General features: G+C 44.9%; 2 protein-coding genes across 2 annotated transcripts in view; one reads left to right on the top strand and one right to left on the bottom strand.

Moving 5' to 3' along the window:
* The first annotated feature begins 1,312 nt into the window (after window positions 1-1,312).
* Window positions 1,313-7,014, top strand: LOC139551968 (olfactory receptor 1E16-like). Its single transcript, XM_071363293.1, has 6 exons — window positions 1,313-1,537; window positions 3,248-3,425; window positions 3,602-3,704; window positions 4,884-5,087; window positions 5,698-5,846; window positions 6,652-7,014. The coding sequence occupies exons 1-6, from the start codon at window positions 1,315-1,317 to the stop codon at window positions 6,794-6,796; spliced, it is 1,002 nt and encodes a 333-aa protein (XP_071219394.1). The 5' UTR covers window positions 1,313-1,314; the 3' UTR covers window positions 6,797-7,014.
* Window positions 7,015-15,548: 8,534 nt separating this feature from the next.
* ubl3a (ubiquitin-like 3a) overlaps window positions 15,549-26,151 on the bottom strand; it is a 46,597-nt gene continuing 35,994 nt past the window's right edge. The window contains exons 3-5 of the mRNA XM_071364875.1: window positions 24,357-24,443; window positions 20,641-20,718; window positions 15,549-19,090 (exon numbers count right to left, since the gene is read on the bottom strand). Coding sequence (XP_071220976.1) covers window positions 19,038-19,090; window positions 20,641-20,718; window positions 24,357-24,443 — 218 coding nt within the window. The 3' untranslated portion in view covers window positions 15,549-19,037. The remainder of the gene's footprint in view (window positions 19,091-20,640; window positions 20,719-24,356; window positions 24,444-26,151) is intronic.

Genomic DNA, 26,151 nt, shown 5'->3' with positions numbered 1-26,151 from the left:
AAGCGTGATTCATAACTCCAGAAAACGAGTTTCCACTGCTCCAGAGTCCAATGGTGGCGAGCTTTACACCACTCCAGCTGTTGATGCTCCTAGATGTTTCCACTTCACAATAACAGCACTTACAGTTCACAAGGGCAGCTCGAGGAGGGCAGACAGTTGGCGAAGTGATGGTGCCATGTTGAAAGTCACTGAGCTCTTCAGTAAGGCCATTCTACTAACAATGTTTGTCTGTGGAGATTGCATGGCTGTGTGCTCGATTTTATACTCCTGTCAGCAACGGCTGTGGCTGAAAAATCCCAATTCACTAACTTGAAGGGGTGTCCACTTACTTTTCTACAAAAAAAGATAGAGAGAACTTGAGAGATGGCCAGGGATGAAAACTTTCTGTGATTGACATCATGATTGAGGCGAGAATGATGACATCACCAAGGTGGAGGTCTCTGATTGGCTGCTGGCTGTCTTGTCAGAGGGCATGTTGGGTATAAAGTTGGGAGGTAGAGAACGGCTAGCGCCACACACCACTGGGGCCACTGGTTGGGAAGGAGGTAAGGATGGAGAGAGGGAGAGAGGGAGGGAGAGAGGGAGAGAGAGATCATCAAGGGTCTTCAACATCTCTCTCTTTTATGTAACTATTTCTCTATTACTCTCTCCATTTTAGGAGTCAAGGAAGGAGAGAGAGTGATCTTCCAGGGTCTTCAACATATCTCTCTTTTATGTAACTCTCTATAACTATCTCTCTATTACTCTCTCCATCTTAGGAGTCAAGGGTGGAGAGAGAGAGATCATCCAGGGTCTTCAACATCTCTATGCATAAGGATTTGCTGGGAATATAACAAAACATAGACATAGAATGAATAGATTATATGTCCATGGAATTAAACATGGCTTGTTTGTCTTGTCTGTCTCTGTTCTCTTTTATGTAACTATCTCTCTATTACTCTCTCCATCTTAGGAGGTAATGATGGAGGATGTAAGGTCTCCAGGATCTCTCTTTTGTATGTAAATGTTCCTATCTCTCTCTTACTCCCTCCATTTTAGGTGGTTGTAAGGATGGAGAGATGGATCTCTCTCTTTATATATATGTCACTTTATATGTCACTCAGTCTCTCTCTCTCTAACCTGGGAGGTAAGGATGAAGAGGGATCCTCCAGGGTCTTCAGCATCTCTCTCTCTCTCTTTGTGTAGCTCTCTCTCTTTCACTCATTATCTCTCTCTCTCTCTCTCTCACTCGTTATCTCTCTCTCTAACTTGGGAGGTAAGGATTGTAAAAGGTTTTATCTTTCCTCCTCCATCCCCCCACCTTCCCAGGACAGCATGTTTGAGGTGAATGAGAACTACACGCGTGTGTCAGAGTTTGTGATCGTGGGCTTCCCAGGGCTCCATCCATCCTTCTACCAGCTGGTGGCCTGGTTCTTCTTCTTCATCTATGTGACCACGGTGGTGGGGAACATCCTGCTGGTGGTGCTGTTTGCCCTGGAGCGCAGCCTGCAGAAACCCATGTACATCATCATGCTCAGCCTGGCACTGTCAGATATAGGTAAGATACTCAGCCTGGCACTGTCAGATATAGGTAAGATACTCAGCCTGGCTCTGTCAGATATAGGTAATATACTCAGCCTGGCTCTGTCAGATATAGGTAAAATACTCAGCCTGGCACTGTCAGATATAGGTAATATACTCAGCCTGGCTCTGTCAGATATAGGTAATATACTCAGCCTGGCTCTGTCAGATATAGGTAAAATACTCAGCCTGGCACTGTCAGATATAGGTAAGATACTCAGGCTGGCTCTGTCAGATATAGGTAAGATACTCAGCCTGGTTCTGTCAGATATAGGTAAGATACTCAGCCTGGCTCTGTCGGATATAGGTAAGATACTCAGCTTGGCTCTGTCAGATATAGGTAAGATACTCAGCCTGGCTCTGTCAGATATAGGTAAGATACTCAGCCTGGCTCTGTCAGATATAGGTAAAATACTCAGCCTGGCTCTGTCAGATATAGGTAAGATACTCAGCCTGGACCTGTCAGATATAGGTAAGATACTCAGCCTGGCTCTGTCAGATATAGGTAAGATACTCAGCCTGGTTCTGTCAGATATAGGTAAGATACTCAGCCTGGCTCTGTCAGATATAGGGAAGATACTCAGCCTGGCTCTGTCAGATATAGGTAAAATACTCAGCCTGGCTCTGTCAGATATAGGTAAGATACTCAGCCTGGCTCTGTCAGATATAGGTAAAATACTCAGCCTGGCTCTGTCAGATATAGGTAAGATACTCAGCCTGGACCTGTCAGATATAGGTAAGATACTCAGCCTGGCTCTGTCAGATATAGGTAAGATACTCAGCCTGGCTCTGTCAGATATAGGTAAGATACTCAGCCTGGTTCTGTCAGATATAGGTAAGATACTCAGCCTGGCTCTGTCAGATATAGGTAAGATACTCAGCCTGGCTCTGTCAGATATAGGTAAGGGGTCGTGGTAGAATATTCAAATGTGTACACTATCTCTTTCTTTCTCTCCTTCCCCAATGTGACTGCCGATGGAGTTTAAATGTGTCTTGCTGGTGCTCAGGCATTAATGAGAGAGGAGAGGTCATGAGAGAAAGAGTGTCCTGTTAAAATGTGTCTCATATGTGTCCCTCCTTCTTTAATCATGTGGAGAGTCCCTCTCTGACATCAGACAGTAATGTACAGATCTGTAATCAATCAGTGATTACTTACAAAAAAAGGATGAGAATTTAACAGGGCTGCTGTGTTCCGTTTCCCTCTCAGAGACAGAAGCTAGAACAAGGGGCCCAGAATGCTTCCACAATGGCCGTGCTCTAGGTGATAGCCTGGTGCTGGTGGGACAACAGGAGCATTTCATTCCATGCCTGTCTTTTTCAATAGTCTAACATGGTCTCCACTCTTCTCCTTTCTCCTCCCATCTCCCATCTTCTTCTCTCATCCCCGCTCTCCTCTCCCTTCCCTTCCCTTCCCTCCCTTATCCCCTCTCTCCTCCTCTCTCAACTCTTCTCCTCTCTCTGCTCCTCTTTGTTCCGCTCTCCTCCCCCCCCCCCCTCTCCTCTCTCCTCTCTCTGCTCCTCTTTGTTCCGCTCTTCCCCTCCCTCTCCTCTCTCTGCTCCTCTTTGTTCCGCTCTCCTCTCCCTTCCCCCCCTCCCCTCCCTCATCCCCTCTCTCCTCCTCTCTCTTCTCTCTGCTCTTCTTTTCTCCTCTCTCCTCTCCGTTCCCTTCCCCTCCCCTCCTCTCCAGGTTTTGCCACAGTGGCCCTTCCCAAAGTGATAGCTCGGTGGTGGTGGGACGACGGGAGGATCTCCTTCCATACCTGTCTGTTCCAGGAACAAATGATCCACTACTTTGGAACGCTCAACTCTCTCATCATGTTGACCATGGCTATGGACCGATACCTGGCTATCTGTCACCCTCTCAGGTAACAACGACAGCAGCACATATTATGATTTTATTGATGCAAAATAAATAAAGTGTGTTAGTGGGGAAAGTATTTCATCATTTTTGGGGGTCCTCTCCCACTCTCCCAATCCCTCTCTCTCTATCTCCCTCTACCCCCCACCCCCCCACTCTCTCTCTTTCCATCACCCTCTCTAGATACCCTATGTTGATGACCAACCAGATAATGAGTGGTCTAACAGTCTTCTCCTGGATGGCAGCCACAGTCTCACCTGCCATCGGCACCCTAGACTTCACCAGGGTACTGGATTGATAAAATAATGTATAATGAGTGTTACCACAGCCATTAGAGGGCCTAACAGGCCGAGAATGTTTGCAGCAAAGAGTTCACCAAGGAAACACATCACAAACAATGTTCCAGGGCACTACTGTTAAATAAAAAAAGTCTAGGTAAATCAAATTGGCATATCTTTTTCACAATTGACCCAGCATCGTCCGGGTTTGGCCGTGGTAGGCCGTGGTAGGCCGTCATTGGAAATAAAAATGTGTTCTTAACTGGCTTGCCTAGTTAAATAAAGGTTAAATATACATATTTTTTAAGTACCCCCTCCACAAAAAAATGTAATAATAATAATAAATAAACAAACGAACGTAGGCATTTTTTTTGCCGGAGTACAAACGTTTAGTATTTTATTATTTTCTCTATACCCAATCACAGGAGTACACACTCACACACACTCCAACAGACACATAACATGCACACATACATAGTACACACACACGTACACACACTCACAATCAAATCAAGTCCACGGCTGCTACTATGTTTATGATATATCCTGATGCCACCTCACCTCTATACATATCTAACCCCTCCAGGATCCCTGCACATTGCAAACATGGGATTGGAATGCATATACAGCTTATTATATTCTTCTCTTATTTCTTGTGTTTATTTCTCCTGTGTTTTTGTTCTACCTTGTTAGTTTTAGTGCTACATTGATATTGATGACTGCATTGTTGGGTTTTTGTACTGTAGTTCGCAAGAAAGGCCTTTCACTGTACTTGTGTGCACGTGACATTTAAACTTGAAACTTTGACAATAAAACATGTGCTGCAGCCAGAAGAGAATGGGCCTATGGTCCTTTGACCATTGTCCTCCTTTTAGGGAGTTTTTCCTTGCCATTCTGATTCAGTTTTCTCTTTGTAGTCTAGGTTACTGTTTAAAGGACATTGCTGATGTAAAAAGGACCCTTTATAAATAAATGGTATTGATTGAAAATTACACAGCATCTCCTCTAAACGTGTCCTTGCTTCACCTCCCAGAAAGTAGCGTTTAGTGGGCCCAACCTGCTCCTTCACATTAACTGTGACGCTCTTTGGGGTCTAGGCCGGGTTATGTACTGCTAATGTAAAAAGGGCTTTCTGAATACATTTGACAAATTGACAATTACTTTTTTGTGTGTGTTTTATCTCCCAGAAAGTAGCATTCTGTGGTCCCAACCGAATTCTCCATGTCTACTGTGACGCTGTGTCCCTGACTAAACTGTCCTGCTCCGACATGGCGGCGATCCAGGGCAGCTCCATTGGCGCAGCCTATTTTGTGCTCCTCGTCCCCTTCTGCATCATCATCTTCTCCTATGTCAACATCATCGTCACCGTGATGCGCATGGCTAACACACAGGTCAGAATTCAGGGGATGGGGGTGCAGGGGGTCTGGGTGGGAGGAGTGGCAGAGTGTGTGTGTGTGTTTCCTGTCCTGTCCTGTTTATCTACTCTCTCCTAACCCTAACCCACTGAGAACATTTCTCCATCTCTCCCCTCTCTAACCCTGGGCAGGCTGAAGACCTTCTCAACCTGGGCTGTATCATTCTTATCTAAACTAAACCTCTCCTCTAACCCACTACTCTCCCCTCTCTAACCCTGGGCAGGCTGAAGACCTTCTCAACCTGGGCTGTATCATTCTTATCTAAACTAAACATTTCTTCTAACCCACTACTCTCCCCTCTCTAACCCTGGGCAGGCTGAAGACCTTCTCAACCTGGGCTGTATCATTCTTATCTAAACTAAACATTTCTTCTAACCCACTACTCTCCCCTCTCTAACCCAGGGCAGGCTGAAGACCTTCTCAACCTGGGCTGTATCATTCTTATCTAAACTAAACCTCTCCTCTAACCCACTACTCTCCCCTCTCTAACCCAGGGCAGGCTGAAGACCTTCTCAACCTGGGCTGTATCATTCTTATCTAAACTAAACCTTTCCTCTAACCCACTACTCTCCCCTCTCTAACCCAGGGCAGGCTGAAGACCTTCTCTACCTGTGCTACTCAGGGCTGTATCATCCTTATTTACTACATCCCCCGCTTCACAGTGTACGCTGCACCCTACATCCCCAACCTGACCATGACCCCTGATCTCCGCATCGGCCTCACCATTTTCTACAGGTGGGTAAACCACAGATTAGAGAGGTGGACCAGGATCCCAAAGGTTGCTAGTTCAAGTCCCGGGCCGGCGATGAAAAAGTGTGGAATGAACCACTACTTGTTGTGCCCTTGATTAAGTCACTGACCTATTAAGGATCGGACCCTTTTTTTAAATTTTTGCCTAAAATGACATACCCAAATCTAACTGCCTGTAGCTCAGGACCTGAAGCATGGATATGCATATTCTTGATACCATTTGAAAGGAAACACTGAAGTTTGTGGAAATGTGAAATTAATGTAGGAGAATATAACACATTAGATCTGGTAAAATATGTGTTTTTTTGTTCCATTGTCAGAGAAAGGCCATAATGTACTATTCCAGGTTAGGCGCAATTTAGATTTTGGTCGCTAGATGGCAGCAGTGTATGTGCAAAGTTTTAGACTGATTCAATGAACCACTGCATTTCTGTTCAAAATGTTGCATCAAGACTGCACAAATGTGACTAATTGGTTTATTAATACATTTTCAAATTCATAACTGTGCACTCTCCTCAAACAATAGCATGGTATTATTTTGCTGTAATAGCTACTGCAAATTGGACAGTGCAGTTAGATAAACACGAATTTAAGTCTATGTCCTGGGAAATGTTCTTGTTACTTACAACCTCATGCTATTCACATTAGCCTACGTTAGCTCAACCGTCCCGTGGGGGGGGGGGGGGGGCACTGATCCTGTAGAGATTTTAAAGGGAAAATATTATTGTGTTTCTGTGACAACCGACAAAGTAAAGTAGTCTTCTTCTAAAGTAGCTATTCTATTCTACAGCCTGTTCCCGCCGTTGGCCAACCCGTTCATCTATAGCTTCAGGACCAAGGAGATCAGAGCCATCCTGGGGCGCTGGAGACAGGGCTGGAGGAACAGCCAGACAGAACCGAGTAAACCCAACACTGTGTCTGTTATCACTAAATGAAGGGTTAGGTTATAACATGTTAATTCGTGGTTATAACATGTTAATTCAGGGCTATAACATGTTAATTCAAGGTTATAACATGTTAAAATCAGGGTTATAACATGTTAAAATCAGGGTTATAACATGTTAAAATCAGGGTTATAACATGTTAAAATCAGGGTTATAACATGTTAAAATCAGGGTTATAACATGTTAATTCAGGGTTATAATATGTTAATTCAGGGTTATAATATGTTAATTCAGGGCTATAACATGTTCATTCAGGGCTATAACATGTTCATTCAGGGCTATAACATGTTCATTCAGGGCTATAACATGTTCATTCAGGGCTATAACATGTTCATTCAGGGCTATAACATGTTAATTCAGGGCTATAACATGTTAATTCAGGGCTATAACATGTTCATTCAGGGCTATAACATGTTCATTCAGGGCTATAACATGTTCATTCAGGGCTATAACATGTTCATTCAGGGCTATAACATGTTAATTCAGGGCTATAGCATGTTAATTCAGGGTTATAACATGTTAATACAGGGCTATAACATGTTCATTCAGGGCTATAACATGTTCATTCAGGGTTATAACATGTTAATACAGGGCTATAACATGTTCATTCAGGGCTATAACATGTTCATTCAGGGTTATAACATGTTAATACAGGGCTATAACATGTTCATTCAGGGCTATAACATGTTCATTCGGGGCTATAACATGTTAAAATCAGGGTTATAACATGTTAAAATCAGGGTTATAACATGTTAAAATCAGGGTTATAACATGTTAAAATCAGGGTTATAATATGTTAATTCAGGGCTATTATATGTTAATTCAGGGCTATAACATGTTCATTCAGGGCTATAACATGTTCATTCAGGGCTATAACATGTTCATTCAGGGCTATAACATGTTCATTCAGGGCTATAACATGTTAATTCAGGGCTATAACATGTTCATTCAGGGCTATAACATGTTCATTCAGGGCTATAACATGTTAATTCAGGGCTATAACATGTTCATTCAGGGCTATAACATGTTCATTCAGGGCTATAACATGTTCATTCAGGGCTATAACATGTTCATTCAGGGCTATAACATGTTCATTCAGGGCTATAACATGTTCATTCAGGGCTATAACATGTTAATTCAGGGTTATAACATGTTAATACAGGGCTATAACATGTTCATTCAGGGCTATAACATGTTCATTCAGGGTTATAACATGTTAATACAGGGCTATAACATGTTCATTCGGGGCTATAACATGTTCATTCAGGGCTATAACATGTTCATTCAGGGCTATAACATGTTCATTCAGGGCTATAACATGTTCATTCAGGGTTATAACATGTTAATACAGGGCTATAACATGTTCATTCGGGGCTATAACATGTTCATTCGGGGCTATAACATGTTCATTCAGGGTTATAACATGTTCATTCAGGGCTATAGCAGTTTAATTCAGGGCTATAACATGTTATAACACACTAAGCCCAACACTGTTATCACTCAATGACACACACACAGTGTAAAATATCTGTTTCCCCTTAAAAATATGACTTGTATAGGCTACCGAGTCGTCTTATCGCTCTGGCTTTGTTAGTCACTACTACTCTCCAAGAATATAATGAGATGAAACTAGACATTCAAATAGCATCTTTATAAATCTCATTTTCAAAAAGCCCTCTGCTTGTGTTGTCTGTCTCAACCAGTATTGATTATCATTTTGACATGTTTTATTTTTTTATATTGATAATGTCTAATGAACAGGGGCTATCTCTATAAAACTCATCACAAAAAGCCCTCTGCTGGTCTTTTATTTAATTCTCACTCAGCGTCATACCATGTTCTAGCCAGAAGATGGCGCCAGATACTAATGCATACATTACCTGCCAGTATGAATCCTGTGATCACTGCTGATGAAGACAGAGCACATTAGCTGGAGTTTGGTGCTACCACCTACCAATAACATTACATTGTATGTGGGCTTAAAGTATGTCTGGAATTCAGTGGGATGCCCTCTCTAAAAGGTAATATCAGACAGATGCAGCATTTATTGTGAATGGGGTCCACGCTAACTCGGAACGTTGCTTTTAAAAGCTGCGCTGAGGCTGAATCCTGGCCTGAGTATTAACCACTGGAACATGAAAGTGGTTCAGATGGCCTCATAGAGTCAATTCAAGTCAAATGGATGAATCACTTCTGGTGCAATCAGGTAGTGTATGTCAGGTTACAAATACCAGTCAATAGCCCTATGTGTTCACTGCTTTGGATATAAACACCTACACAATGATTACATTATTATCAGCAGCACAATGGAGGTTTGTTCACAGGAGGGAGTGTCACTAGTTGACCTTAAAAAACACTATGGTGTCAACACCCCCCCCCCCCCCACACACACACACACAATGAAGCAGAGACACACACACACACACAAGGAAGCAGAGACACACACACACACACACACACACACAATGAAGCAGAGACACACACACACACACACACACACAATGAAGCAGAGACACACACACACACACCGTGAAGCAGAGACACACACACACACACACGCACACACACACAATGAAGCAGAGACACACACACACACACACACAATGAAGCAGAGACACACACACACACACAATGAAGCAGAGACACACACACACACACCGTGAAGCAGAGACACACACACACACACACAATGAAGCAGAGACACACACACACACACACCATGAAGCAGAGACACACACACACACACACACACACACACACACACACACACACACACACACACACAATGAAGCAGAGACACACACACACACACACAATGAAGCAGAGACACACACACACACACACCGTGAAGCAGAGACACACACACACACACACACAATGAAGCAGAGACACACACACACACACACACACACACCGTGAAGCAGACACACACACACACCATGTGAGATTTACTGTCCGTGATCACATTGTCACAGTAATCCATGTCAGCACCGCCATAAATAAGTACAATGTGATAATAACTTCATGGACCACACACCCAGTCCCAGTCACCTAATGCCAGCTTCTCCACACGATTAGTGACGCTTAAATGAAATCACAGCGGCATAGTGAAACAACTGGTTACAAAACAACAAGATCACTCGCACAGCGTGAGGTACGTTATGACAGGGAGGACAACAGACTAATAGTGTGAGGTACGTTATGACAGGGAGGACAACAGACTAACAGTGTGAGGTACGTTATGACAGGGAGGACAACAGACTAACAGTGTGAGGTACGTTATGACAGGGAGGACAACAGACTAACAGCGTGAGGTACGTTATGACAGGGAGGACAACAGACTAACAGCGTGAGGTACGTTATGACAGGGAGGACAACAGACTAACAGTGTGAGGTACGTTATGACAGGGAGGACAACAGACTAATAGTGTGAGGTACGTTATGACAGGGAGGACAACAGACTAACAGCGTGAGGTACGTTATGACAGGGAGGACAACAGACTAACAGTGTGAGGTACGTTATGACAGGAAGGACAACAGACTACTAACAGTGTGAGGTACGTTATGACAGGGAGGACAACAGACTACTAACAGTGTGAGGTACGTTATGACAGGGAGGACAACAGACTAACAGCGTGAGGTACGTTATGACAGGGAGGACAACAGACTAACAGTGTGAGGTACGTTATGACAGGAAGGACAACAGACTACTAACAGTGTGAGGTACGTTATGACAGGGAGGACAACAGACTACTAACAGTGTGAGGTACGTTATGACAGGGAGGACAACAGACTAACAGTGTGAGGTACGTTATGACAGGGAGGACAACAGACTAACAGTGTGAGGTACGTTATGACAGGGAGGACAACAGACTAACAGTGTGAGGTACGTTATGACAGGGAGGACAACAGACTACTAACAGTGTGAGGTACGTTATGACAACGAGGACAACAGACTACTAATAGTGTGAGGTACGTTATGACAGGGAGGACAACAGACTAACAGTGTGAGGTACGTTATGACAGGGAGGACAACAGACTAACAGTGTGAGGTACGTTATGACAGGGAGGACAACAGACTACTAACAGTGTGAGGTACGTTATGACAACGAGGACAACAGACTACTAACAGTGTGAGGTACGTTATGACAGGGAGGACAACAGACTAACAGTGTGAGGTACGTTATGACAGGGAGGACAACAGACTAACAGTGTGAGGTACGTTATGACAGGGAGGACAACAGACTAACAGTGTGAGGTACGTTATGAAAGGGAGGCCAACAGACTAACAGTGTGAGGTACGTTATGACAGGGAGGACAACAGACTAACAGTGTGAGGTACGTTATGACAGGGAGGACAACAGACTAACAGTGTGAGGTACGTTATGACAGGGAGGACAACAGACTAACAGTGTGAGGTACGTTATGACAGGGAGGACAACAGACTAACAGTGTGAGGTACGTTATGACAACACCATCATACCGGTACCACCTGTAAAAATATATATATATATATATATTTCTGTACATATCTATTGTTAATAACCTAATACCTATTTTTTACTTAAAATTTGCACTGTTGGTTAGGGCTTGTAAGTAAGCATTTCACTGCTTTACACCTGTTGTAGTCGGCGCACATGACAAACTTTGATTTTATTTGTTAAAGATCCCAAGCACTGGCCTAGTGTAGTCTGTTATACAATCCAAATACTGGCCTAGTGTAGTCTGTTATACAATCCAAACACTGGCCTACTCTAGTCTGTTATAGAACCCAAATACTACTCTACTGTACTCTATTTTAGAATTGTCATACGTCCCGGACACACTAAACAAAGGACATAGCCATATTCAAGGGACAACTCAGGGCCTCCTGAACCACAGGGGCATTTCGACAGTGCAGTGCGCTTGGCGACATCACGCCTTTGATTTAATCCCGGCACAAATTGGTCTCTGCTCGGTTTGGCCCTCTGTGGATAATGTCAGCCACCCCTGGTGTAGGGACAACTACTATTCAAAGAGAAACATTGAGCTAGTAGAGTAGGCCTGGAGAGAGTTTTCAGTGTCCCAAATGGCACCCTATTCCCTTTGTAGGGAATAGGGTGCCACTACTTTAGACCAGGGCACTATAATCCCATTATAGTGCCCTGGTCTAAAGTAGTGGCACGCTATTCCCTACAAAGGGAATAGGGTGCCATTTGGGACACTGAAAACAGATTACTAACAGTGTGAGGTACGTTATGACAGGGAGGACAACAGACTATTGCAGACTCTCTCCAAAATACTTGCGCCCCAAATGGCACCCTCTTCCCTATCTAGTGCACTACTTCTGACCAGATCCCTATGGGCCCCTGGTCAAAAGTAGGGCACTATAATCCCATTATAGTGCACTACTTTAGTGGCACCCTATTCCCTACAAAGGGAAGATCCCTATGGGCCCCTGGTCAAAAGTAGGGCACTATAATCCCATTATAGTGCACTACTTTTGACCAGGGGCCCATAGGGATCTGGTCAGAAGTAGTGCACTAGATAGGGAAGAGGGTGCCATTTGGGGCGCAAGTATTTTGGAGAGAGTCTGCAATAGTCTGTTGTCCTCCCTGTCATAACGTACCTCACACTGTTAGTAATCTGTTGTCCTCATTGTCATAACGTACCTCACACTGTTAGTAGTCTGTTGTCCTCGTTGTCATAACGTACCTCACACTGTTAGTAGTCTGTTGTCCTCCCTGTCATAACGTACCTCACACTGTTAGTCTGTTGTCCTCCCTGTCATAACGTACCTCACACTGTTAGTAGTCTGTTGTCCTCCCTGTCATAACGTACCTCACACTGTTAGTAGTCTGTTGTCCTCCCTGTCATAACGTACCTCACACTGTTAGTAGTCTGTTGTCCTCCCTGTCATAACGTACCTCACACTGTTAGTAGTCTGTTGTCCTCGTTGTCATAACGGACCTCACACTGTTAGTAGTCTGTTGTCCTCCCTGTCATAACATACCTCACACTGTTAGTAGTCTGTTGTCCTCGTTGTCATAACGTACCTCACACTGTTAGTAGTCTGTTGTCCTCCCTGTGATAACGTACCTCACACTGTTAGTAGTCTGTTGTCCTCCCTGTCATAACGTACCTCACACTGTTAGTAGTCTGTTGTCCTTCCTGTCATAACGTACCTCACACTGTTAGTAGTCTGTTGTCCTTCCTGTCATAACGTACCTCACACTGTTAGTCTGTTGTCCTCGTTGTCATAACGTACCTCACACTGTTAGTAGTCTGTTGTCCTCGTTGTCATAGCGTACCTCACACTGTTAGTAGTCTGTTGTCATAACGTACCTCACACTGTTAGTAGTCTGTTGTCATAACGTACCTCACACTGTTAGTAGTCTGTTGTCATAACGTACCTCACACTAGTCTGTTGTCCTCGCTGTCATAACGTACCTCACACTGTTAGTCTGTTGTCCTCCCTGTCATAACGTACCTCCCTGTCATAACGTACCTCAGGGTGCCACCCCCTTGGCATTTTTCCTATTTTGTTGCCTTTCAACCTGGAATTAAAATAGATTTTGGGGGGGATTGTATCATTTGATTTACACATGCCTACCCCTTTGAAGATGATAAATCTTTTTTTATTGTGAACCAAACAAAAAATAAGACAAAAAAACAGAAAACTTGAGCGTGCACAACTACTCACCTCCCCCCAAAGTCAATACTTTGTAGAGCCACCTTTTGCAGCAATTACAGTCTCTTTGGGTATGTCTCTATAAGCTTGGCACATCTAGCCACTGGGATTTTTGCCCATTCTTCAAGGCAAAACTGCTCCAGCTCCTTCAAGTTGGATGGGTTCCGCTGGTGTACAGCAATCTTTAAGTCATACCACAGATTCTCAATTTGATTGGGGTCTGGACTTTGACTAGGCCATTCCAAGACATTTAAATGTTTCCCCTTAAACCACTGGAATGTTGCTTTAGCAGTATGCTTAGGGTCATTGTCCTGCTGGAAGGTGAACCTCTATCACAGTCTCAAATCTCTGGAAGACTGAAACAGGTTTCCCTCAAGAATTTCCATGGATTTAGCGCCATCCATCATTCCTTAAATTCTGACCAGTTTCCCAGTCCCTGCCGATGAAAAACATCCCCACAGCATGATGCTGCCACCACCATTCTTCACTGTGGGGATGGTGTTCTGAGGGTGATGAGAGGTGTTGGGTTTGCACCAGACATAGCGTTTTCCTTGATGGCCTAAAAGCTGACTCCCACATGCCTTTTGGCAAACACCAAACGTGATTGCTTATTTTTTTCTTTAAGCAATGGATTTTTCTGGCCACTCTTCCGTAAAGCCCAGCTCTGTGGAGTGTACGGCTTAAAGTGGTCCTATGGACAGATACTCCAATCTCCGCTGTGGAGCTTTGCAGCTCCTTCAGAGTTATCTTTGGTCTCTTTGTTTCCCCTCTGATTAATGTCCTCCTTGCCTGGTCTGTGAGTTTTTGTGGGCGGCCCTCTATTGGCAGGTTTGTTGTGGTGCCATATTCTTTCCATTTTTTAATAATTGATTTTAATGGTGCTCCGTGGGATGTTCAAAGTTTGAAATATTTTTTTATAGCCCAACCCTGATCTGTACTTCTCCACAACTTTGTCCCTGACCTGTTTGGAGAGCTCCTCGGTCTCCATGGTGCCGCTTGCTTAGTGGTGCCCCTTGTTAGTGGTGTTGCGGACTCTGGGGCCTTTCAGAACAGGTATACTGAGATCATGTGACAGATCATGCGACACTTAAATTGCACACAGGTGGACTTTATTCAACTAATTATGTGACTTCTGAAGGTTGCACCAGATCTTATTTAGGGGCTTCATAGCAAAGGGGGTGAATACAAATGCAAGCACCACTTTTCCGTTTTTTATTTTGTATAATCTTTTTAAGCAAGTTGTTTTTTTTCATTTCACTTCACCAATTTGGACTATTTTGTGTATGTCCATTACATGAAATCCAAGAAAAATGCCAAGGGGTGAATACTTTTGCAAGGCACTGTACGTAGTCACTGTGGGGACGACGTCCTCGATGCACTTATTGATAAAGCCAGTGACTAATGTGGTGTACTCCTCAGTGCCATTGGAAGAAAACAGACTACAGTAGGCCAGTATTTGGGTTCTAGAACAGACTACAGTAGGCCAGTATTTGGGTTCTAGAACAGACTACAGTAGGCCAGTATTTGGGTTCTAGAACAGACTACAGTAGGCCAGTATGTGGGTTCTATAACAGACTACAGTAGGCCAGTATTTTGGTTCTAGAACAGACTACAGTAGGCCAGTATTTGGGTTCTATAACAGACTACAGTAGGCCAGTATTTGGGTTCTATAACAGACTACAGTATGCCAGTATTTGGGTTCTAGAACAGACTACAGTAGGCCTGTATTTGGGTTCTAGAACAGACTACAGTAGGCCAGTATTTGGGTTCTAGAACAGACTACAGTAGGCCAGTATTTGGGTTCTAGAACAGACTACAGTAGGCCAGTATTTGGGCTGAGTGAGTCAGTGAGTGGTGTAATATCACTAACAGTCCTGTGTTGTGCTTGGTGTAATGAAACACACTGGTGTGTTGAGTGGAGGTACTGTTACTGTAAGAGATTACGCCTTTCTCTCTCTCCGTCTGTCTGTCTGCTCCCCGAGTGGCACTACAGAGGACAAAGGGCAGTCTGTGTCTGTGTGTGTGTGTGTGTGTGATGGCTACTACAAGAAGACAGGGACAAGTAACAAGGCGCAGCATAATGATTGTTTAATGAGAGTAATGATCACATAAGTCAATGGCTGCACTTCAATAATCTATATTTAGTTAATAGATGGATCAAGTCATAAATCAATGGCTGCACTTCAATAATCTTTATTTAGTTGACAGATGGATTTATTCCATTTGAAGTTTGGAAGAGGGGTATAGGGGATAAGCATTAGATTAGTGCTATTTACAATCATTTAGAAAATGCTTTTCAATATTATCACTGTACAGCTTGAAACCCTGATCACTGAGCAAGATAAAGTATAATATTTGGCTACATCCCAACTGGCCTCCTATCTCCTTTCATAGTGAACTACCTTGGACCAGAGCCTTATGGGTCCTGGTCAAAAGTAGTACAACATATAGGGAATAGGGTGCCATTTGGGACAGAGCCTTTAAGACCTAGTGCTGTTTACAAAGCAAAATAAAACACAGAGAAAACAAAACAAAAAACAAGGATTATATTAAACTATGAACAGTTGAGAAAAAAAATACAAACAAAAAAATTACAAAAACAAAAAAAAATAAAACCAAATAGTTCTGTATGTCAATGATTAGGAGGATGGTTCTGTTTTGCTGCTTAAAGGACAACAAGTTGACTATGCCCTAAATGGCACACTATATAGGGCACTACTTTGGACCAGGGCCCTATTCCCTATATAGTGCACTACTTTGGACCAGGGCCCTATTCCCTATATAGTGCACTACTTTGGACCAGGGCCCTATTCCCTTTATAGTGCACTACTTTGGACCAGGGCCCTATTCCCTATATAGTGCACTACTTTGGACCAGGGCCCTTTCCCTATATAGTGCACTACTTTGGACCAGGGCCCTTTCCCTATATAGTGCACTACTTTGGACCAGGGCCCTTTCCCTATATAGTGCACTACTTTGGACCAGGGCCCTTTCCCTATATAGTGCACTACTTTGGACCAGGGCCCTACATAAGTAAGTAGCCTTGTCTGAGCCAGAAAAGCCCATAAGGCAGGAGCCCATCTCCTGTTTCTTTAGCTTAAGGCAGCTTGATGTGCAAGTACACCTCCCGCACTAGTCTTTCGCAGGTCCTATAGGCCTTGGTCAAAAGTATCACACTAGATCTGAAATAGGGTGTCATTTGGGACGTACTGTAGCGTCATCAGCAAGGTGACAGTTTGAACTTCTGTCTAGGAAGCTAGCTAGTCAATGATGGTGCACACAGCAACACTAAAAACATCAATATACTGGCATCAACAGGATCTAGAGGCATCATCATGTTCTAGAGAATATTTATATTCAATATATTCTACACATATGTTACCTTCGTTTTTTTAATATATATATATTATTCCCATTGGAAAAATACTAAGTAAAATAAGAAACTTTTTACAGGTCGTTCGGTGGTGGTGGGGGGGCTGGGGGGGGGCACATGCGTTCATTGTTGTGCAAAGAATCTATGCCTATATCTTTCTTTAAGTGAAGAAGAAAGAGATTTGGAAGAAAATAACACTTCAGATTGGTTCTTTACCTTGGCTTGGATTGGCAAGCAGACCCGACCCATCACAACACTAGAGGTATTCAACAGATCTGTCAGGCTTTTCATTCTTTCAGGGAAAAATGTGGGATGAGGGAGGTGTATTCCGTCTGTCTTTCTGGTGAGGAGGGACGGGGAATAAGAGAGATCTGTCTGTCTTTCTGGTGAGGAGGAAAGGGGAAGATCTGTCTGTCTTTCTGGTGAGGAGGAAAGGGGAAGATCTGTCTGTCTTTCTGGTGACGAGGAAAGGGGAAGATCTGTCTGTCTTTCTGGTGAGGAGGAACGGGAAATAAGAGAGATCTGTCTGTCTTTCTGGTGACGAGGGACGGGGAAGAAGGGAGATCTGTCTGTCTTTCTGGTGACGAGGGACGGGGAAGAAGGGAGATCTGTCTGTCTTTCTGGTGAGGAGGGACGGGGAATAAAGAAGATCTGTCTGTCTTTCTGGTGAGCAGGAAAGGGGAAGAAGGGAGATCTGTCTGTCTTTCTGGTGAGGAGGAAAGGGGAAGGGAGATCTGTCTGTCTTTCTGGTGAGGAGGGACGGGGAAGAAGGGAGATCTGTCTGTCTTTCTGGTGAGGAGGAAAGGGGAAGGGAGATCTGTCTGTCTTTCTGGTGAGGAGGAAAGGGGAAGAAGGGAGATCTGTCTGTCTTTCTGGTGAGGAGGAAAGGGGAAGGGAGATCTGTCTGTCTTTCTGGTGAGGAGGAAAGGGGAAGAAGGGAGATCTGTCTGTCTTTCTGGTGAGGAGGAAAGGGGAAGGGAGATCTGTCTGTCTTTCTGGTGAGGAGGAAAGGGGAAGGGAGATCTGTCTGTCTTTCTGGTGAGGAGGAAAGGGGAAGGGAGATCTGTCTGTCTTTCTGGTGAGGAGGAAAGGGGAAGGGAGATCTGTCTGTCTTTCTGGTGACGAGGGACGGGGAAGAAGGGAGATCTGTCTGTCTTTCTGGTGAGGAGGAAAGGGGAAGGGAGATCTGTCTGTCTTTCTGGTGAGCAGGAAAGGGGAAGAAGGGAGATCTGTCTGTCTTTCTGGTGAGGAGGAAAGGGGAAGGGAGATCTGTCTGTCTTTCTGGTGAGGAGGAAAGGGGAAGAAGGGAGATCTGTCTGTCTTTCTGGTGAGGAGGAAAGGGGAAGGGAGATCTGTCTGTCTTTCTTCCCCTTGTTCAGTTTCTTTCTCCTCGTTCAGGGGAAAAGGGGGATGAGGGTTCTGACGGAGGAATGATCTAAAACACTGACCGGTCAGAAAGGTGGAGAGGACCGACTGTCAAAACACAGTCAACAACATGATATTATGGCCAAATAACAACACTGTTGGTTTGTGTGTTTGTTAGTAATTGGCTAGAGCCATCATGAGTGAATAAAAGACTGGATCGGTCTGTCAATGCACTAGTGTAAGATTTAAGTGATAGAGGGGGAGGTAAAAAGGACACAGGCATGTGTGTGTGTGTGTGTTCTGATCAGGCACGTCAATGCTTTGCTGCACTATGGGAGATACACAGCACATCTGGATAAGTGGGTGGTCAAAGGGTGTGTGTGTGTTGGGGGGGGGGGGCAGGTGGGAGCATGGGTTTATTTAGTGGTTAAGTCTGAGTGAGAGACCGGCCCACACACACACACAGTTTATGAGCAAGTGCACTGTATTGCTATGAGGAACACAGAATGTTTTGTGTGTGTGTGTGTGTGTGTGTGTGTGTGTGTGTGTGTGTGTGTGTGTGTGTGTGTGTGTGTGTGTGTGTGTGTGTGTGTGTGTGTGTGTGTGTGTGTGTGTGTGTGTGTGTGTGTGTGTGTGTGTGTGTGTGTGTGTGTGTGTGTGCGCGCGCGCAGCAGCAGAATTCTAGAGAGACTGCAGGACAGGACAGTGTGTTGGTTGGATCCAAGATAGGGGTGGTGGGGATTGGGGGATGGAGGTGGGTGAGGGAGGGAGGTGTGGGAGGGAGGGAGGGAGGTGTGGGAGGGATGGATGGATGGAGGTGGTATTTACAGGATGACACAGCAGTTACTCTCTCCAGTTTTCTCTCTGTTCCTCTGACCTGAGAAGGAACACAACACACAGTCAAACACAGTTAGAACACGGTCAGAAAGTCACGCTGTCAGGATGCGGTCAGGACACAGTCAGGATGCGGTCAGGACACAGTCAGGACACAGTCAGGAGACTGTCTGGACACAGTCAGGATGCGGTCAGGACACAGTCAGGATGCGGTCAGGACACAGTCAGGATGCGGTCAGGACACAGTCAGGACACGGTAAGGAGACTGTCTGGACACAGTCAGGACACAGTCAGGATGCGGTCAGGACACAGTCAGGATGCGGTCAGGACACAGTCAGGACACAGTCAGGACACAGTCAGGACACAGTCAGGATGCGGTCAGGACACAGTCAGGATGCGGTCAGGACACAGTCAGGATGCGGTCAGGACACAGTCAGGATGCGGTCAGGACACAGTCAGGACACAGTCAGGATGCGGTCAGGACACAGTCAGGATGCGGTCAGGACACAGTCAGGATGCGGTCAGGACACAGTCAGGATGCGGTCAGGACACAGTCAGGATGCGGTCAGGACACAGTCAGGACACAGTCAGGACACAGTCAGGACACAGTCAGGATGCGGTCAGGACACAGTCAGGATGCGGTCAGGACACAGTCAGGATGCGGTCAGGACACAGTCAGGATGCGGTCAGGACACAGTCAGGATGCGGTCAGGACACAGTCAGGAGGCGGTCAGGACACAGTCAGGATGCGGTCAGGACACAGTCAGGATGCGGTCAGGACACAGTCAGGATGCGGTCAGGACACAGTCAGGATGCGGTCAGGATGCGGTCAGGACACAGTCAGGAGGCGGTCAGGACACAGTCAGGATGCGGTCAGGACACAGTCAGGATGCGGTCAGGACACAGTCAGGATGCGGTCAGGACACAGTCAGGAGGCGGTCAGGACACAGTCAGGAGGCGGTCAGGACACAGTCAGGAGGCGGTCAGGACACAGTCAGGATGCGGTCAGGACACAGTCAGGAGGCGGTCAGGACACAGTCAGGAGGCGGTCAGGACACAGTCAGGAGGCGGTCTGGACGCGGTCAGGACACAGTCAGGACACAGTCAGGAGACTGTCTGGACACAGTCAGGACACAGTCAGGTCACAGTCAGGAGGCGGTCAGGACACAGTCAGGATGCGGTCAGGACACAGTCAGGAGGCGGTCAGGACGCTGTCTGGACACTGTCATGACGAGGTCAGGACACAGTCAGGACACTGTTTAACTACATAGTAGCAATATTGTTGAGAAATCTACCTTTTTTCTAAAAAGAGTGTCAGCTCAAATGTAGCATTGCAACAAAAACAACCATCTGTCATTATTTAAATAGTTTAGCATACGCTTACTGAAACACACGTCTTACTGCACTGTATAGTACTGGTAATAGGTTAGAAATATTCATCATGGATCATTAGCTGTTCCTAAACAAACAGAAATAACTGGCCTACCATCATCTACAGTAAAGGCATAATCTATTACTGTGTTTCAGTGTGAGGGGGAGGAACAAGGGATGAATTAAAAGTCTGGAAGGTGGGATAAATGAAAAGCGGGTTACCTTGGGAGTTTGGCTCAGGCAACGTCTCTCTGGCAACTAAATGCATCACTGTGGTTTTCCCCAGAGGCAGTTTGAGAGCTGAGAGAAGGGGAGGAGGAGAGGGAGGGAGGGAGGGAGGGAGGGAGGGAGGGAGGGAGGGAGGGAGGGAGGGAGGGAGGGAGGGAGGGAGGGAGGGAGGGAGGGAGGGAGGGAGGGAGGGAGGGAGGGAGGGAGGGAGGGAGTAGAACAGAAAAAGAGGGAAATAAAAAGTGGTTAGTTAACGGACAAAGACGTGTTACAAAGACAATATATCATCATAACTATCATCATCTGACTGATCTAACATAGAATACACAACCAAGAGAGAGGAGAGACAGGAGCCAGACAGAGAAACAGACAGAGAGAGACCTGAGAAGAGAGAAGAGGGAGAAAGAAAGAGAGAGAGACCTGAGAGACCCAGAGAGAGAGAGAGACAGAGAGAGACAGAGAGAGAGAGAGAGAGAGAGAGAGAGAGAGAGAGAGAGAGAGAGAGAGAGAGAGAGAGAGAGAGAGAGAGAGAGAGAGAGAGAGAGAGAGAGAGAGAGAGAGAGAGAGAGAGAGAGAGAGAGAGAGAGAGGAGACAGAGGCAGAGAGAGAGGAGACAGAGGCAGAGAGAGAGAGAGAGAGACAGAGAGAGACAGAGAGAGACAGAGAGACAGAGAGAGAGAGAGAGAGAGAGAGAGAGAGAGAGAGAGAGAGAGAGAGAGAGAGAGAGAGAGGAGGAGAGGAGAGAGAACGTGGACAAAAGCAAGAGAAAGAGATCCTCAAAAGGTTCTACAGCTGCACCATCGAGAGCATCCTGACCGGGCAACTGCTCGGCATCTGACCGTAAGGCGCTACAGAGGGTAGTGCGTACGGCCCAGTACATCGCTGGAGCCAAGCTTCCTGCCATCCAGGACATATATACTAGGCGGTGTCAGAGGAAGGCCCAAAAAATTGTCAAAGACTCCAGTCACCCAAGTCATAAGACTGCTGAACAATTAATCAATTGGCCACCCGGACGATCAGCTGTCCATCCTGTCTCCCTGTAGCGCTGTATTAGGCATCTCACAGTACGGACATTGCAATTTATTGCCCTGGCCACATTTGCAGTCCTCATGCCTCCTTGCAGCATGCCTAAGGCACGTTCACGCAGATGAGCAGGGACCCTGGGCATCTTCTTTTGGTGTTTTTCAGAGTCAGTAGAAAGGCCTCTTTAGTGTCCTAAGTTTTCATAACTGTGACCTTAATTGCCTACTGTCTGTAAGCTGTTAGTGTCTTAATGACCGTTCCACAGGTGCATGTTCATTAATTGTTTATGGTTCATTGAACAAGCATGGGAAACCGGGTTTAAACCCTTTACAATGAAGATCTGTGAAGTTATTTGGATTTTTACACATTATCTTTGAAAGACAGGGTCCTGAAAAGGGGACGTTTCTTTTTTTGCTGAGTTTATGAACTGTAACTCAGTAAAATCGTTGAAATTGTTGCATGTTGAGTTCATCATTTTTTCAGTATATAAAAACAAGGGTTCATAGCTTGGTCAGTCTATGTCATGGAAAGAGCAGGTGGTCTTAATGTTTTGTAAACTCAATTTAATCACACATCATATATAGAAGAGGAGTGTACATAAAAGCTATGGTGATGTGATGTTAAACATTGATGAACCAGATCCCTGTTACTCTATCCGTCTTAACTCCTGTTCCAATCCCTCTTCATATCCCAGGCTAGGTTAGTATTCTGTGGATTCCCAACATGGTCTCAGAGCATTTTGTATTATTCTGTACGTAAATCCGAGACGCTCCATTTAGTATGATATGTTACATTTCGTATGGTATGTATTAATTTGTGAATGTCCATTACCCATGTTGTATTATATGGTATGAATTACAATTCGTATTATATGTTACGAATTTGCAAAATGTTATGTTACAAATTCTATCTAGGTGGCTAACGTTAGCTGGGCTAGGCGTTAAGGTTAGGGTTAAGTTTAAGAGTTAGGTTAAAGGGTTAAAGGTTAGGGGTATGGGAAGGGTTAGCTGAAAGAGTTAAGGTTAGGGTTAGGCTTAGCTAACATGCTAAGTAGATGCAAAGTAGCTAAAAAGTAGTAAGTATTTGAACATTTGCTAATTAGCTAACATGCTGAAGTCGTCTGTGATGAGATTCGAACTTGGAGCCTTTGGGTTGCTAGAAGCATATAACGTTTGTGTTATACCCCCACCCAAATACCCTACTTTCATTTCATCTTTGCCCTTAACTAACTATCTGGCTTACATAACCATACCAAATGTAACATACGTAACATATAGATTTACATTTACTATGTTACGTCTAGTCTATGAGACCGGGCTGGGATTCCAACAACCGCAAATCCCAGAACACCGAAATCTCTAATCCTCAGCCTCTCTGAACTAAGAACGTTTATGTCAGGAATTTTGGGGCATTATCCTTTCGATGGGAATATTGGCCTAAGTGTAAAAGGATTCAAAATGTCTATGTTTGCGTCCCAAATTCCACCCTATTTCCTACATAGTGCACTACTTTGACCAGAACCCTATGGTACAATAGTGCACTATTAGTGTATAGGGTAACGTTTGGTGCCTTTTGTGTACAGTGGCTAAAGGTTTATGAGCGAGATAATGGTGAAAATGAGATACCTGTAAACAGCTTGTGACTACAGCTATCCCCATTACCCAAACACAACACTAAAGCACTGTCAACTGTACTGAACAAAAATATAAAACGCAACATGTAAAGTGTAGTTCCCATTTTTCATGAGCTGAAATAAAAGATCCCAGAAATGTTCCATACCCACAAAAAGATTCTCTCTCTCAAATTCTGTGCACAAATTTGTTTACATCCCAGTTAGTGAGCATTTCTCCTTTGCCAAGATAATCCATCCACCTGACAGTTGTGGCATATCAAGAAGCTGATTAAACAGCGTGAGCATTACATAGGTGCACCTCGTGCTAGGTGCACCTTGTGCTGGGGACAATAAAAGGCCACTCTAAAATGTACAATTTTGTCACACAACACAATACCACAGATGTCTCAAGTTTTTTGCAACTGGCATGCTGACTGCAGGAATGTCCACCAGAGCTGTTGCCAGAGAATTTAATGTTAATTGCTCTACCATAAGCTGCCTCCAATGTTGTTTAGAGAATTCGGCGGTACGTCCAACCGGCCTCACAACCGCAGACCACGTGTAAGGACCTCCACATCTGGCTTCTTCACCGGACATGTGGGTTTCATGCTCCTCATCCGCCGCCATCACCTCATGTTTCAGCATGATAATGCATGGATCCATGTCACAAGGATCTGTACGCCAATATCCAGCAACTTCTCACAGCCATTGAAGAGGAGTGGAACAACAACCAACAGTCTGTGTCGTGAGCCAAATGGTGGTCACACCAGGTGTGGGAGTGCTTTTCTGATCGAGAAAAGGTATCTGTGACCAACATTTACACATCTGTATTCCCAGTCATGTGAAATCCATTGATTTCACATGTGTGTGTGTGTGTGTGTGTGTGTGTGTGTGTGTGTGTGTGTGTGTGTGTGTGTGTGTGTGTGTGTGTGTGTGTGTGTGTGTGTGTGTGTGTGTGTGTGTGTGTGTGTGTGTGTGTGTGTGTGTGTGTGTGTGTGTGTGTGTGTGTGTGTGTGTGTGTGTGTGTGTGTGTGTGTGTGTGTGTGTGTGTGTGTGTGTGTGTGTGTGTTCTCACCTCCTAGCGTGACGTTTCCATGTAGAAAGCGACCCTGGTAGATGAGCCTCAGGATAATAGGACTGCTGACCTGTTCCTCCTCCCAGTCTGTAGAGAGATGAAGACCACTATCACCACCATCATCAACAACAACATTATCATCGCCATCACCAGAAGGAGACACAGATAGAGAGAAGGAAGACAGAGAAATGGGTCTGGAGGACAGCATATGTCCAAACACACCCACACCTAACAGACCATGCAAGTTAGCATTTTTAGTTTAGTTTGTGTGTGACATTAGGGTGTAACATGTCCCCATCATTCCCACCAGAGTTCCTCCATCTTCCCTGTATTACTTCTTATACTGCATGAAGTATCATACAGTGCATTCAGGAAGCATTCAGACCCTTTGATTTTTTCCACATTTTGTCACGTTACAGCCTTATTCTAAAGTGGATTCAATAGTTTTTTCCCCCCTCAACAACCTACACACAATAACCCATAATGACAAAGCAACAACAGGTTTTTATAAAGTTTATTATTAAAAATAAAAATGTCACATTTACAAAAGTATTCAGACCCTTTACTCAGTACTTTGTTGAAGCACCTTTGGCAGCGATTATATCCTTGAGTCGTCGTGGGTATGACGCTACAACCTCGGCACACCTGTATTTGGGGAGTTTCTCCCATTCCTCTCTGCAGATCCTCTCAAGTTCTGTCAGGTTGGATGGAGAGCATCGCTGCACAGCTATTTTCAGGTCTCTCCAGAGATTTGTGATCGGGTTCAAGTCCGGGCTCTGGCTGGGCCACCCATGGACATTCAGAGACTTGTCCCGAAGGCATCCTGCTTTGTCTTGGCTGTGTGCTTAGGGTTGTTGTCCTGTTTGAAGGTGAACATTCACCTCAGTCTGAGGTCCTGAGCAGGTTTCATCAAGGATCTCTCTGTACTTTGCATTGTTCATATTTCGTCCGATTCTGACAGTCTCCCAGTCCCTGCCACTGAAAAACAACCACAGCATGATGCTGCCACCACCATGCTTAACCGTAGGGATGGTTTCCTCCAGATGTGACGCTTGGCATTCAGGTAAAAGTGTTCAATCTTGGTTTCATCGGACTAGAGAATCTTGTTTCTCATGGTTTGAGAGTCTTTAGGTGCCTTTTGACAAAATCCAAACGGGCTGTCATGTGCCTTTTACTGAAGAGTGGCTTCCGTCTGGCCATTCTACCGTAAAGGCCTGATTGGTGAAGTGCTGCAGAGATGGGAGAAGCTTCCAGAAGGACAACTATTTCCACAGAGGAACTCTGGAGCTCTGTCAGTGACCATCAGGTTCTCGATCACCTTCCTGACCAAGGCCCTTTTCCCCCGATTGCTCAGTTTGGCCGGGCAGCCAGCTCTTGGAAGAGTCTTGGTGCTTCCAAACTTCTTCCATTTAAGAATGATAGAGGCCACTGTGTTCTTGGGGACCTTCAATGCTGCAGAAGTGTTTTGGTATCCTTCCCCAGATCTGTGCCTCGACACAATCCTGTCTCTGAGCTCTACGGACAATTCCTTCGACCTCATGGCTTGGTTTTTGCTCTGACATGCACTGTCAACTGTGGGACCTTATATAGACAGGTGTGTGCCCTTCCAAATCATATCCAATCAATTGAATTTACCACAGGTGGACTCCAATAAAGTTCTAGAAACATCTCAAGGATGATTAATGGAAACAGGATGCACCTGAGCCAATTTCGAGTATCATAGCAATGGGTTTGAATACTTATGTAAATAAGGTATTTTGGTTTTTTATTTTTTATAAATTTGCTAAACTTTCTT

Source organism: Salvelinus alpinus, chromosome 24 (genome assembly GCF_045679555.1).
Source record: "Salvelinus alpinus chromosome 24, SLU_Salpinus.1, whole genome shotgun sequence".
NCBI classification, from domain to species: Eukaryota; Metazoa; Chordata; class Actinopteri; order Salmoniformes; family Salmonidae; genus Salvelinus; species Salvelinus alpinus.
The sequence above is the reverse complement of the archived record's forward strand: the minus strand, read 5'-3'. Positions and strand labels throughout refer to the sequence as shown.